The sequence below is a fragment of the Myotis yumanensis genome, unplaced genomic scaffold (assembly GCF_028538775.1).
Source record: "Myotis yumanensis isolate MYYU_CA2020_CCGP unplaced genomic scaffold, mMyoYum1.0.hap1 SCAF_11, whole genome shotgun sequence".
NCBI lineage: Eukaryota > Metazoa > Chordata > Mammalia > Chiroptera > Vespertilionidae > Myotis > Myotis yumanensis.
In genome coordinates, this window is record NW_027223762.1 from 29800658 (window position 1) to 29816233 (window position 15576).

The 15576-nt window shown below is 42.3% G+C and overlaps 1 protein-coding gene across 1 annotated transcript in view; it reads left to right on the forward strand.

The window, feature by feature from the left end:
* Positions 1–15576, forward strand: part of SPTBN1 (spectrin beta, non-erythrocytic 1) — a 179101-nt gene that overhangs the window by 45118 nt on the left and 118407 nt on the right. The window contains exon 2 of the mRNA XM_070429223.1: positions 8944–9138. Within this exon, the coding sequence (XP_070285324.1) occupies positions 8991–9138 (148 nt within the window). The 5' untranslated portion in view covers positions 8944–8990. The remainder of the gene's footprint in view (positions 1–8943; positions 9139–15576) is intronic.

Genomic DNA, 15576 nt, shown 5'->3' on the forward strand with positions numbered 1-15576 from the left:
GAATCGGCATTTTGGTAGCAGTGCCATTAAATCTATATTGTAAAGTAATTTAAAACTACCAGGAAGTAAGGGTAAGACCAAAATGGTTATTGGCCATAAGATCAGTGTTAGATCTGCATTGAGTTAATGATTTCAGGTTGAATTGCTTCTCCCTGTAAGGAGAAAAAAAAAAAGGATGGCCTTCAACTATCAGTTAGTTACATGAAGATAGCCCTTAATAAAAATCATTTAAAATGTTTTCATTTGTTTCAAGGTAGGTTATTTTAAGATTTCTAGGTAGATGTTGGAAAAGCTTATCTTGCTCTCAAAATCTGTTTTCAAAGTAAACCTAGTTTTAAAATATTTTAGGGCTTACAGATTTATATTTGGAATCTAGATTACATCATGCAGACGGGGGAAAAGAAATCAAATACTTTGTTAAATTTTTTAATGTACAAATAGTAAATGAGGATCAATAAGTATGCAGAATAGTAAGAATTTTCATTCAAGGCACTCAGTAAATCTGTTTATAATTTTACTGTTCTTTGTGCAGTTTACTCTGAAATGGAGGAAGATGCTCTGTTGTTCCCCCTGCATTATACTCTTTCTTATTGTAGAAATGTTCTCTTGGTAATATAAATTCTTAAGCCATAGAAGAAAATAAAATTAATTATAGTCTGTATATTTTTCTCTAGTGAAATCTTTAAAAATAATTCTCTTTATAGTAAGAGTTAATTTTGCTCCTCCAAACAGTAGAGCCTGGTGTAACCTGCCCATGTTAAAAAGTAATTTTTCCCCCTAGAACTTTGTTCATAAAACTAGAACCAGCCTTTCAGTGGCATTTTTCATCTGTGTAGGAGAGAGATTATTTCTGAATATTGGGAATGAAGGTGTCTTAGTCCATTTGGGATACTATGATAAAAATATATTTTCTCATGTATTGAAGAACCTTGAGTCCATTAGATATTTTTCTCATATGGACCATTATTAAAGTTATTGTGCCTCAAAATGTAGGTTAAGCTACTCATTCAAAGCATGGGCTTTGGAGTCATACACATTGGTTAAAATCCTATTGGCTTCCTCATTTCCTTGCTGTGTTACCACAGAAAGCCTTAGTTTATTTATCTGTAAAATAAGGCTAATAATAACTACCTCAGAAGGTTGCTGGGGAGGACTGGATAAAAAAAAGCACCCATGCCTACATGCAGTAAAGTAAGCCAGCAAGAAAGTTATTTATAATAGTATTAGAGTTTTCTTTGGCTGTTAGACTCATCTGCTCTCTACATTTTAAAGATTAGATTGAGTTCTTGTGGTTCTGGGTTCAGTGATGATAAAGATATTACAGATATAATTAAAGATATTATAGCAGTGTGACGATTCACTTGTTTAACTCTTGGGTGTAGGCCCCAGTTTCCACATGTTAATAACTAAGATAGAAAACAAAATAAGTTGGTTGAAACCTCAAAATCTGTTTTGAGGTTTCAGTAATCCTAATAAATGTAAAGGGATTGTATTTGCCAACTAAATGGCAGAGACTCTTAGATTGGATTTTAAAAGGGAGAGGCATACCTAAAATAAAATGACTCAAGAAGATGAAATAATAGAATGGGAAAAAATACAATAGGTCAATATTACTTTCAATAAAAGTGGAGTTAATGTGTGAATAGGGAGAAAATAGGGTATTTTATCATGTTAACCTACCAAGAAGATAAAATAATTATGATTTTGGATGTATATGCAGGGAATTTTAAGGAAAATCTGATAAATTCACAATTAATATATTCTGTCACTGATAAACAAAACATACAAAAGTTAGTACAGAGTATTTGAAGACCACCTTTGTTAACGAGGTTTAATTATTAAGTCTCTGAGCGCCCTTCTCTTTCCAAATGGTCCGATTCCATGAATTTTGGCCCGTTTGTACAGCTGTGTCATGCTTTTTGTACAGTTGACATGTTTCTGTAAAACTGCAAGTAACCTAGAAAATTTAAAAAGTGAATGATACTGTTAAACAATAACTTTCAAGGCCGAAAGTTTTTCTGAAGGAAAGGATTTCTTGAACCATATGCTAGCCAGAAAAGGGACCAGGGCCTGGGGCGTGCAATCTAAGCCACCAGCAGCAGGGCTGGATGGAGAGGACACAGTCGCCTGCATCCTAGAATTGATGGGGCCCTTTTATACAATGAGTTTGGGGAAGAAAGATGGAGGTTGTTTTGAAAGACTTGGCTATAGATAAAGGGGGGTGGGTGGGAGAAGATGAAGCAGGGCTAGTTCTGGCATAGGTGTGCCGTGTATAAGGAAGGAGTGTTTGCTGCTCTTGGATCGTTTGTGCGCCATAGGAACGTTCATACGGCAGCGTCTGGTGGTCGGCTGTTCTCTAGGTAAGAGCTGAAATAGCCACGTCTTGTTTGTGAGCAGAGAACGTGGGATGTTTAGGATGGTGTCTTGGCCTTTATGTGGAGCTAGCTAGCTCCATGAGCCCGAGTAGCAGTAGGTTAGCCGAGCTTATTCATCGCTGAGATTCTAGATGTGGCTTCTTGCAGAGGGTCCTCGTTACTGGCTGTTTTATAGATTCTGCAGGGTGCTTCCGCGAGCAGGTTGCAAGCAGGGTGTGTCTCCCTTGCTTTCTGGCAGCTGAATAGTTGGAGGGTTGAGGCAGAACTCTATCAGGTCTGTTTCCGGAAATTCTCAGGCACAAAGTTTGGTCCCTTAAAGTCCCTGAGCAGAACTTTTTTTTTCTAGATAACACACCACCAGTTCAGTGTATGCTTTTTCAAGTCTTTTATGAGTAAAGTGGGAGGTTTTTAAGTGTCTGCAGAGCATTTGGGTCTGTGAAATCTGCCAAAGTAATTGTTAGCATATGGTTTTCCTTCTGAAAAAAAGAATTGGCAAATGTTAGTCACCTTTTAAAAAAAATTTTATTTAATTTATTTGAGCCTTTAATTAAGATTGGGTGTTAACGAAGTGTGTGTTTGTACATGTGTATTTGTGCTCCTGTCTGTTGCTTTGATCTCTGAAATCTGAGTAGTTCAGACAAAAAAAATTATTTTTATAAATAAAAACTAAAGAGGGAAACTTAAATGCTAATATGTACAGGGAGAAGTCTAAAACGTGACTGCTTGAAGGCAAGTGCTCGCCAAGCCCATGTAGCTCAGAGGACTGTGTGTTTGGGGCTTTGTGACGGATGGAGATAGTACCAGGGTGGCTTGAATAGACATCTCTTCTTCCGCCTCACCTTCCAGTCCTCTACCTACCAGTCTTTCACCCACCCAGCTGTCATACGAATAAATAATTAGCAAGCACATAATGTTTTGAGGCACCCCGCTAGGAGATGAGAGAGATAAAGACAGTATGACTTGGGATGTGATCCCAAGAGTCTATGGCCTAGTGACAATAAGTCAGTAGATGTTTAGTAATTATGAAACAGTCTTATGATGGTAAGTGATAGATCAGAAGTATATATAAAGTGCCTGGGAGGGAGTGGAGTACCTATGCGGGCTCTCTCAGGTTGTCTCATTTAGACCAGGTGCTGGTGAGTGGGTAGTAGCGGCTTCCTGGTGGAGGTTGGATTTGAGTAGAGAGCTCTTCCAGGTAGTAGTTTTGGAGGCAAAATAAGGGCCCAACCTTTCCCTCAGGAGCTGTAAGCGCTTGGGACAGGAGTAGTGAGCTTAGGACAAGAGGATTGAAACGTGGCTGGAGAGCTGGGCAGGGCCCCATCATGAAGAGTCTCATTTCGGACTCTGGCATTATTCTGAAGGCCTAGGGATTTATTGTTGGAAGGCATGGCCATCGGTTGGTTTCATAGGAATGAAATGAGAAAGGTCCCTCTGGTGGCAGTGTAGGGGAATAGATTAGGGGTTAAAATCAGAGGTGAGGTGCACAGTAAGAAACTATTGCTTGAGCAAACTCAGTGGATTTTGGGGAGGTACAAGCAACCAGGGGGCCTGACGGAAGAAAAATAGGGCTTGTAAGGAGGAATTATGAGTTTCGCTTTAGACACTGACTTGATGATCCATAGGAGACAACAGCAGTTAGCCACCCAGGGAGCAGTAGTCAGCCAAGGGTAGGAGCCAAAGACGCGAGTAGGTAACGTCACCCAGGGATTTTGTAGAGTAACACAAGAGGGCAGAGAAGGGAAGCTTGGAGATAAATAAACTATAAAGAAAAAACCCATTGTCCTATACCTGTGTGACATGGAAAATCTATTTGGGATCTTGGAAAGTAACAGAACAGATAAAGTGTTTTCTGTCTGGGCATTGCCAGATACTGACTTTCAGAATTGTAATCAATAAAGAGGACAACTAATAGAACGCTCCAGTTCCTCTCCTGGTGGTTATGGCCTTGTGGTAGCACATGCCAGGGCTGTAGGAACCTCTTTGCCTCATAGGTCTAGGTGGGTAATCGTTTCCTCATCCACTTCTGTCTTGGTCTGCCAGAAATGGAATTATATTCGTATTGAAGCAGAAAATGATAAAGCTTTTGGAATTTCCTTATATTTTTTTGAAAATTCTAGTTCATAGAACATAGGATTAAAGAAGATATTTGAGGGAGGAGGCTTGGCTTGTTTTTACATATTCCTTATTTTTATACACACACACACACACACACACACACATACACACACACACAGGAGATGAAGAAGAGCAGCAAAGGTAGGTATGTACTTTTAACCATCTTCTCAAAACCAAGCCTCCAAAAACATGGATATTAGCATAACACACCCAGGATATTATTGAATTGTATCTATCCAGGCATTAGTTCATGAATTCCTGCCATGATGATCAAGTTAGGTGGACTCTGGACCATCACTGAGTCAGTAGAAGCAATGGAAACCCTTCTCTAGGAGAGGAGATTGTGTTGCCTCCTGCCAACCTTAAACAGTCCTCTTAAGATTTCCTAATGGCAGACCCATCAGGCAGAATTCCAACAGGGACAGCCCTCCTCTCTTCTCTCCTGATCTTCCCACCGCCATTTGGGAAGTACAGATTGCTTCTTCACTGGCCCTTGGGGCACATGGCTAATAGCATCTTGGGAAGATGTAGCCCTTTATAGATAACCTTTGGGGGACACCTGTATGTGTGCTATAAACTGCCTTCACAGCTGGCACAGCCCTTGTTGAAATAGGTTGGAAGATGATGTTTGTAGCGTGTTGTTTTTCAGGACTTCCCACGCCATGGCCACACTCACCCGTCCATTCATGCCCTTCCCGTGACTCTGACTGTTCCTTTACCCTCAGGTCACTCTGTTGTTGCTCTTGACTGCCTAGAAGCACCCTTTTGCTACTGCTCTGGTGGGGATGTGGCATGTTTTGCTTTGACAGTGCCCTGAAAAATTTAGAAATGTTTCTGATATCCAAATTCTTAAACACTCGAGTGAAGCAATCAAATAAAAAGGATACCTTAGAGCATCAATATTTCTTTTGTACACAGACTAGTAAGAACTTTTTATTTTTATTTTTTATTGATTTCAGGGAGGAAGGGAGAGAGAGAAAGAAACATCAATGATGAGAGAGAATCATTGATTGGCTGCCTCCTGCACGCTCCCTACTGGGATGGAGCCCACAACTTGGGCATGTGACCTGACCGAGAATCTGTGACCTCCTGGTTCATAGGTCGACACTCAACCATTGAGCCACGCTGGGCGGGCTAGTAAGAACTCCTCTTCCCACACTCCTCTTTGTTTTAAAACACCATGGTGTTAAGAACACCATTAAAAAGAATTCTTAGAAAAGAAATGTGCTTACCTTCTCTGAAGGACTTGTTTTTAGCTTAAGGAAAGGATTAACACTGGCTTGTTGAGAAATTTGTGGAAAGTAGTTGGTGATTTGGGGGCTAAATCAGTGGTAGGACAAGATTCATGGGGTTGGAAAGGATTGTGGTTGGGCTTAACTCAAGAGTCAGATGTGCTGAAGTCCGGGCACAGGTTGGTAGCTGCCCTGGAGGCTGAGGTGTGGCTTGTTCTCAGTGGTCAGCAGGTGGCACCAAATAGCCAAAACAAATCTGGACCAAAGTGGTTAGATTTCACCTTGGATTGGGTGCTTTCAGAAATTTGGTATTAATAGTCCTTTCAAGCCCCGCCAGCGTGGCTCAGTGGTTGAGCGTTGACCTATGAGCCAGGAGGTCATGGCTCTTCTATTCCCAGGCAGGGCACATGCCCGGGTTGCGGGTGCAGGCCACAGTGGAGGAGACAACCGATCAATAATTCTCTCTCAACATTTTTGTTTCTATCTCTCTCTCCCTTCCTCTCTGAAATCAATAAAAAATACATATTTTTTTTTAAAAAAGCACTTTTGCAATTCTGCTCCTCTCCCTCCTCCCCCCCGCTAGAGATATTATCCTCCAAGGCTGAATTTTATGAAAGTCATTGGTAAAATAGTCAAGAAAATTAACCATCTCCAGGTTCAAATGACAGTATCAAATTTTTTTATTTTTTGGAAGATGGTTGTGACTGAATATTAAGAGCAATTATAACATCACTCAATAGAATATACTTAACTGACTTAGGTTTCTGAAATTTTTTGTGTTTTTTGTAAATCTCATCAATGCATTGCTAATGTAGTTGTTAAAATTACTCTACTGATACATTTATGTTGTTGGGATTGATTTTTGTCTGCCTGTTGAGGATCCTGGATTTAATCCCATCCAAGATGCTTCTGACTATTTGAGTTACAGATGTGTGGCTCAGTCCGAAGGTGGACACAGTGCTTTTTCCTTAGGAATATGTGGGGTGGTGCATTGGCGATGTTCTTGGATAGCTTGCAAGAAAACAGCTAATGACAACAGGGTAGGCAGTTTTATGCTTGTGCCACCAATAATTATGCTAGTTGAGGTACAGTTCATTTGTTTCAGCTTAATTTACTTATCGTGGAACCCTGGTTGCGTGCTAGAACTTGAGAAAATCTACATTTCAAGCACAATCAGAGAACTGTTTCTTTTCAGTACAGGTGGCTTTATTTTCTTTGCTTTGTGGCATATGTGAGGGGAGAAAATCAGCTCAAGTGATCATTTTGTAGTTGCTGGGTGGTGGCCTGGTTTTATTTGTGCACAAACTCTAGTGATTGAGCCTGCTAACTCTGGTTCATGTGCATATTCTTGGTGCCCAGTGAATGAATGAGGCTTTCACTAAATGAGCATCCAGGTATAAAATATGATTTTAAAAAATCATTGAATCTTAAGATAGGGGAGTGGGCCCTGGCTGGTTTGGCTCAGTGGATAGAGTATTGGCCTGTGGACTAAAAGGTCCTGGGTTCGATTCCGATCAAGGGCACATGCCCAGGTTGTGGGCTCGATCCCCAGTGGGGGCCATGCAGGAGGCAGCCGATCAATGATTCTCTCTCATCATTGGTGTTTCTATCTCTCTCTCCCTCTCCCTTCTTCTCTGAAATCAATAAAAATATATTTTTTAAAAAATATAGGGGAGTGGGACAGGACTGTGGGGGACATCTTTCTTACCAATAAAGGGGTGAGGCATCTTTCTTCTCCTCTTCTTAACTTACCCAGATAGCTTTGTATATAAAACATGCAGGAATTTAACTGAACCTGTAAGGATTAAGAGCTCATCTTTGACTCCTAGAATGTGTTTTTTCTGCAGCCTCAGGATTGATCTTTTTCAAAACATACGTCCCGTGGTGTCAGTTATTAGCTTAAAATCCTGCAGGGCCTTCCATCACACTTAGGTTCACAGAGCCCTTTGTGGTCTGGTCCCACCTACCCGTCCAACCTCATCTCCTTGTGTCGTCCTCCCCCTCCCCCCCATGCCCATCAGACAGACTCCAGACACACTGACCCCACCATTCCCCCAGCAAGCCGTGCTGTTTCCCACCGTAGGGCCTTTACACAAGCTGTTTCTTTCGTCTGGAAGGCTATTCCTTTTGACCTGTTCCTCTTTGAGATCTCAGTTTAAACAAACACCTACTCAGAGGGGCCTTCCCTGACCACCAGATCTAAAATATGTTCTCTCTCTGTCACATCACTCCACTTTTATTTTATTTTCTTTCAACCGTCTTGCCTTTTGTTGTGTGCCTTTTATCTGGCTCCTCCTACCAAGATAAAAGCTTCAGGAGAGCCTGGCCCTTATCTTATTTACTATTATCTCTATTATCTCTAGCTCTGGAACAGGCTGAGCACGTAGTGAGCCTTCAGTGCATTCTGGTTCAGTGACGGAGTAATATCTGCTTTGAAGCTGAATGTATTTCTCTTAATTCTCTGAGGGGACTGTAATATAGTGAAGACGGCAGGGGGCCAAAAGTTGAGCCCTAGGTTCTTGTTCACCATTTATCCTTGTAAAACACTGTGGCCTTGGGTGGATCCCTGGGGAGTGTATTGGGGTTGGTAGTAAGCATTTATAACAACACAGAAATGTAAATAATTGCAGTGGTCACTTATTTATCTACTGTGTGCCTGGTACTGTGCTTGTTGCCATTCACTTAACTTCCTCATTTCATCTCGGGCACCAGTGTTCTAACATGAAAATGAGATGTTGAGTTGAAATGATCTGTCAGTTCTTTTATAACATTTTGTGAATTTCCAGGAGAAGCTAAATAGTTGTTTATGGTGATGCACGATAGAAATAAATGAGGTCATGCAGAAGCCCCGAGGGGCTGTCCTTCCAGTTCTGATAACACTTTAAAACTGGGAAGTTTAAATTTTAGAAAGAAGGATGAAAACTCATCCTTTGTTGGGCATCCATCATCTCACTCAGTCCCCTCAGTAACCTGGAGAGTATGTTTCCTCTTTGGTGGTTGGGGAAACGGAGGCTCAGATGCTAAGTCCCTGGGCCTGGGTCACACACGCGCTGTGAGGCAGTGCGAAAGTTCAAGAGCGCACTGGACTTGATGGACTCCAGAGACCGGTTCTTGGCACGTGTGAATTATTTTCCCTTCTACTCACCTTTATCCCAGTAGGTTATGTGAGGACTCTGCACCCTTTAGACGGCTAATTAGGTTTTTTTCCCTGTTTCCCACAGAACGCTAAGAAGGAGCTGATGTGGAGGAGTAGCTGAGACAGTTCAAGATGACGACCACAGTAGCCACCGACTACGACAACATTGAGATCCAACAGCAGTACAGCGATGTCAACAACCGCTGGGATGTGGACGACTGGGACAACGAGAACAGCTCTGCCCGGCTCTTTGAGCGCTCCCGCATCAAGGCTCTGGCAGGTAAGTCTCCTTCACGCCCATCCCTGAGGCCCGGGATGCATGGCAGTTCCCTTGAAAATCATCCACTCTGTCTCCCTTACAAGATCGGCTCACTGCGACTTAAACATGTCCCACTAGTGCAAGCTGGCCATTTCATAAGGTAAACAGTCGCATATTTGGAGAACTGTCAATCCCTGAGGCCAAAATGATACAGAGCAGAGTGATTTTTATAGCCGTTGAGAAAGAGCTGCCCTGGGATTTTAAGAGTTTGCTTATTTTTAGTGCATCTTATATGTGAAAATAATGGAACATAAATACACAAACTAGCCTGTGTGCTTAGTTGACCTGACCTCTTACAGTAGGCTACTCGATTTTTGAGTGGCCCAAGTTAGTTGGTATCACATGCAAGGAGGTTAAATATAAAAACCAGTAGCTTAATCTTGTGAGGGCACATTTGATGCTGTGACAGGTAAGTCTGCCACTGATTCACTATACATCCTGACTGAGTGATTTCTCACTCATTCCCTTGCTGCTATGGAAAACCTAGAACACACTTTCACTGTGGCCCTCGTTGGGGTGGGGAGCGTTTTGCCCTGAAAATCTGGAAAGGGTCTGTCACGTGAAAGCTCGGCAGTACCGCACATACGGAAACCAAGGGTCCAAGTGGAATTTGTGCAGGGCCTCACGTTTGTACTTTGAGATCTCAAATAAAATGGTTTCCAAATGAGAAAAATGGGCTTGTGATTTTTTTTCCTAATGTCTTTCCTTATGACAAGTAAGTAAATCGTAGTCATGACTTAAACAGATAAGTTTACTGTTAATTGTGACTAGAGCTCACTCTTTCGTTACCTTTACAGTGTAATCTAATTATGAGGCCTGTATAATTTAGAGTTCTCTGGATTGTAAGCAAAAGGAAACCAAAGTGGTTTAAATGACAGAGAGAATGTTTTGACCCAATAGTAGACAGATTGGCCTTAAGCAAGACTTTGTCCTGGAGTTCAATGGTATGACCAGGACTCGTTTCTTTCTCCCAGTTTTTGGCTTTACTTGCTAGTGTGGGTTGATTCTCAGGCGGGCTCTAGGGACCCTATAGTCTCAAGATAGCTAGCTGCCCGAGGCCCCAGGACCCAGATCTGTCTGTAAGGACAGATGGCAGAAGAACAGCAACTCTGCTTCCCCAGAACTCACACCATGGTCCCGGGATCAGTCTCGCTGGCCTGATTGGTAACGGCTTGGGTCATGTGCCTCTACGAGTCTCTCCCACTGCGGTCAGAAGAGGATATGCCGACTGACATCAGCTGATCAGGATACACTCCTAGAGTGATGGGGGCTTGGGGGTGGGTGAGATGGGGTGGGGAGGGATCAGTCCCATGCAAATAGCTTGGCTAGAAAATTCAAAATATAACAGGAAGGAGGAAGAAAGAAAAGGGCCTTGGGGCGGCAGCCAACTAAAAGCTGTAGGAAAACCATTCAGCTGCCTTCGGATAATTTGCTTCTCGAGTGGCAGTGATGTAAAGATCTTTCCTGAGCTTGCCTGATTTGAGGGCATAAATGAATGATTAACCAGATAGTCACTCTAGAATTAGAGCTTTATCTTCTAGCTTATTCATTAACATGGAACCTTATGGAAACCATGATCCTGGCTTATGCTAGTGGTTGATTTGTACTTTGATCTCTTACTTCTTCTTCTCCAATCCTCATTGGAACCTTTAGTTCAGTCTGATGTTGGTGGCCGGTTATCGTTGACCATGAGTCACTTACTTTCTGGTCCCAGGCTATCTATTACCTGTGTATTTACTGGCAAACTGCAGAGCAGTGTCTTGCTCTTTGTATCTGTTCTTTCCCACAGTTCCAGAGCTGTCCAGCTGTCCTCAGTGTTGATCAGCTGTCTTTCCATTTCCTGGGAGATCTTTCCGTCTATGTTCTCTAGGTCCCTGAACTATTACAGCTATGATAATAATAGTAAACACTTAATACGGTACTTACTGTGTGTCAGCTGTTCTCAGTGCAGTGCATATATTTTTCTTCAAGGCTTTCCCCAGAACAGACTCAAGAAGTGGGGCTCTGGGAGGTACTCTGCCCATGTTTACACCCTTCTCAGCCAGGTGCATGTTTGCTTAAGGGTGTCCATTTTTATGAAGGAGGACAGGACTTGCATAGCAACCATGTGAAGGAGATTATTATTATCTACAATGTATGGATGAGGAAACTGAGGCGTAGAGAAATTAAATAGCTTGCTTGCTCAAGGTCATACTGCTGGTAAATAAATGGCTGACGGCAGAATGGCACCAAGTGTACACTATTTTTTTATATTCAGTAAAATACAAAATGAATCAAAGTTCATTGGTGTAGAGTAAGTAATTACCTACTTAGTGGGTAATTCAAACATTGAAAAATTAGGCCCTGGTCGGTGTGGTTCAGTGGTTAGAGTGTTGGTCTTCAAGGGTTCCATTCCTGATCTGGGTACGTGTGGGAGGCAACCAGTCATGTGTTTCTCTCACATCAATGTTTTTCTCTCTCTCTTCCTCTACCTCTCCCTCTCTTTCCCTCCTTCCATTCCTCATACTCTCCCTCCCTCCCTCCCTTCCACTCTCTCTAAAAATCAATGAAAAAAATATCCTTGGGTGAGGATTAAAAAAAATTTTATTTGAAGGCTAAGGAATGCATCCTGCGATAGAGAAGTAGTCCTGCGTAACCTCAAAACATTATGGAAAAGAAAACGTGCTGCCTCTCGGTTAAGTGATGTTAAAAATTTTCCTTTCAGTAAATCCAGAAGATATCAGGAAAACCATCTGACTCATCTGTTATCAGAGGAAGTTATCTTTTTATCTGACTTCCCAGTTCTGTGGAACAGCAGGAGTAACACAACAGTCCCACAGTGTCTAGATTAGTGGTTCTGGAATGTGAGTGGGCATCAGAACCGTGTGGAGGCCTTGTTAAAGCACAGATTGCCGGGTTCACTCCCAGAGTTTCTGATGCAGGAAGCCCAGGATAGAGCTTGGTAATTTGCATTTTTAACAGGTTCCCAGGGGATGCTGAGGTGGCTGTTCCGGGGAATCACATCGGAGGCCCGTATAGAGTATTGATGGTTGCCGGGCTTGCTTCCTTAGGTGCCTGAGACCATTTCATCTGGACCCAGCTGAAGTCTAGGGCAAACTAAAGTATCACACCCAACAGAGTGACCTTTAGATGGGAGTGGTATGGAATGCTGGCACTGATTTTAAGACAAGGGAAATAAATACCTTCCGTCCCCTCTAGGCAAGTCGTGTATTGATAGGTTTAGGGTGAGGGGGTGCTGTTGTAAGGCTTCTGTTACAAACGGGTGTTCTGAAATGGGAAGTCTTCAGTTGGAGCAGTAGAATTGTGAATATCAAGTTTCCTGTCCCTCTAAGATCCTATACAGGCTTAGTCTTCTCTAGACTTCATTCTGAATTCTGAGGTGGTTAACGAAAGACGTTAAGAGGAATTTATCTTTTACAGTGCAATGTATCTTGTATTGATCGTCTAACTACCACCTTATCTTGTGTTCTTTACTCAGTGGCTTTAAATGTCAGTATCCCTAAGGAAAAAAGGTGAGGTAAACCACTTGCTACTTCATTTTCAGGAATTGCTTTTAACTATGGGATAATAAGAAATAAATGTTGTCTTTGTCCCCAATTCCTGGCACAGTGCTCTTAAAACCCTTGGAATTTTCTTGAGTAGTTTAGTCATAAAGAGCCTCATTCATCACACCTGGATTTATGCTAATGAGGTGACTGTGGGTGAGACCCCCCCTACATAGCCTTAAGCAGACAGGACTGGCCACTGGAAACACCAAGTGATTAGAAGGTGGGAGTTTTCAGCCCTACCCACCAATCTGCAGGGAAGGTGGGGCTGGAGATTGAGTTTAACCACTGATGGCCAATGATTTCATCAATCATGCCTACATAATAAAATGCCTAAAACCCCTTAAATGTGACCAGGTTTGGGGAACTTCTGGGTTGGGGGACACATCCGTGTGCTGCTGGGAGGGTGGAGTGCCCTGAGAGGGGTGGAAGCTCTGCCCACTGCCATACCTTGCCCCATGAACCTCTTCCATTTGGCTGTTCCTGAGTTAGACACTTTATCATAAACGGCAGACATAAGTAAAATGTTGTCCTGAGTTTTGTGAGTTGTTTTAGCAAATGATTGAACCCAATGAGGGGTTGTCATGGGAACCCCTGAATTTATAGCCACTCAGCCAGAAGTACAGTGGCCTGGGAGTAGGGACCGGCATCCTAAATGGGATTAGTTTTGTGGGACAGAGCCCTTTCCCTGTGGGGTTCGCCCTCACTCCTGGTAATTAGCATCAGGGTTGAATTAATTCCAGGACACCCATCTGGTGTCGGAGTATCAGACTCAGTGAGATATTTCACAGGGAAGGTGGCTTCTCTGGTGTAGTGGGTAACATGTCCGTTTTATTTTTTAAATGTAGAAATCAGGCCTGTAATCACTTGTCAATCGCCAGTTTATCGTCACAAAGATGAAAGAGTCGAGTTGGTTCCCGTCCATTGCCCAGTGAGCGCTGAATCTTTCTATTCTCCTTAAACTTTTTTGCTTGAACATCTGACTCATCTCTCAGTCACTCATCACCCTTCTTCCTGCTCCTTAGTAGTTGGAAACATCACAGGGAAATACCAAGTGGAATCGCAGGGAACTGAACCCTCCCATCTCCATAATCTACCTCGAGCCACTCCTGGTGAAAACTGAAAACACCAGTTTCCAAGCAGAGAAAAGCTTCATCTGAAAGCATTCCCCTCGTACAAGTTGGGTGAAGAGGGAGCCTCTCAGATTTTCAGCTTGTGAACGTTCAACACTTAGGCGTGCTTCAGGAAAAAATTAGTATTAATATTGACCATGGCCACATGTGCAGACGTTTTATATGTACGAGGCTGGTGAGATACATACTTAGGTCTGAACTTGAATGTGCTACCATCTACAGTTTCGAAGGAAGATAAGAAGAGCTTGGGTCCCTCACACGTGTGTAGCGTGGAGATCTCAGCATGCTGAGGCAGCCTGGCGCTCAGCAGAGAGCTGCGAAGGGATGTTTATGCATTCTGTAAATGGTTTCCCACACCCAGGGGCGGCAGGCCCACATTCCTGACCTCTGACCACACTGCCTCAGTGGTGTCAGACCTGTGGTGATGAGAAAATAATCTGGACTTTTGGGAAACTGGCATTTTATTTGGAATGAAACTAAAACAAAAAACTTTATTATGCAAAAGGTAAATGATGGGTGTTTATGGTTGTAGGTTATATTTTGTGGAATCAACAGGAATTAGGAGAAGTAGGAAAAGGAGTCTTAAAAAGTGCAACATTTAGCTTGAAAATATTAGTAAACTAGAATCAGTAGAATCAATATTTTTTCCATCGACACTCATAAACTGTGAATTTAAAAAGTTGGGAGGATATACACCAAAATATTTAGTGTTTACTTCTGAATAATAAGAAATTTTTATTTCTAAAAAACAGTGGCATATAGAGGTGGTAGGAGAAAGCTTGTGTACAAGTGAGCATTAAAAAACAAAAAAAGAAATTGGCCTTGGCTGGGTGGCTCAGTTGGTTGGAGCGTCACCCGTACACCAAAAAGTATGAGGATTCGTTTTCTGGACAGGCACACACCTAGGTTGTGGGTTCGATCCCCGGTTGGGGCATGTACAGGTGGCAGCCTATCAATGTTTCTCTCTCACATCAGTGTTTCTCTCTTTCTCTCTCTCTACCTCCATCTTCCCTTCTCTCCATCTTCCCTTCTCTCTAAAGCCAATAAACATATCTTCAAGTGAGGATTTAAGAAAAATAAATTAAATACGAGATTACTTTGGGAGTTGTCACTCATCAAGATTTATGAGCTAAAATTTTGAGTATGAGCCTTTCTGCTAAGCTGTGGACATGGCAAAAGACATTGACCTTGAGTTTATATGATTATGGACAAGTGATACTATAGGAAAATGAGGTAAAAGCACCTAATTGCATCTTTCACATTACATGTATAGAGTAAATAACAATTATTTGTGCCTGTATTTATAGGCCAGACTTCTTTAAACGTGGGCATTTATTGAGTGACCAAGAATTTTGATGGAGCATTTAATCAGCTAAAGCAGTGATATACTTTATTTTTTAAAAATCAATTTTAATTGATTTCAGAGAGGAAGGGAGGGGGAGAGAGAGATAGAAACATCAATGATGAGAGAGAATCATTGATTGGCTGCTTCGTGTGTACCCTACTGGGGATAGAGCCCCCGACCCCGCATGTGCCCTAACCAGGAATCCAGCCTTTACCTCCTGGTTCATAGGTCAATGCTTAACCTCCAAGCAACATTGGCCAGGCCTGGCTTTAGTTTTTTTATGGTCTCCTATATAACATGGTGGTTTTACTTAGAAACTTTCTAGAATGAAACTGTCAATTCACATCAACCACCCACCCCCTGTCAAAACAAATGT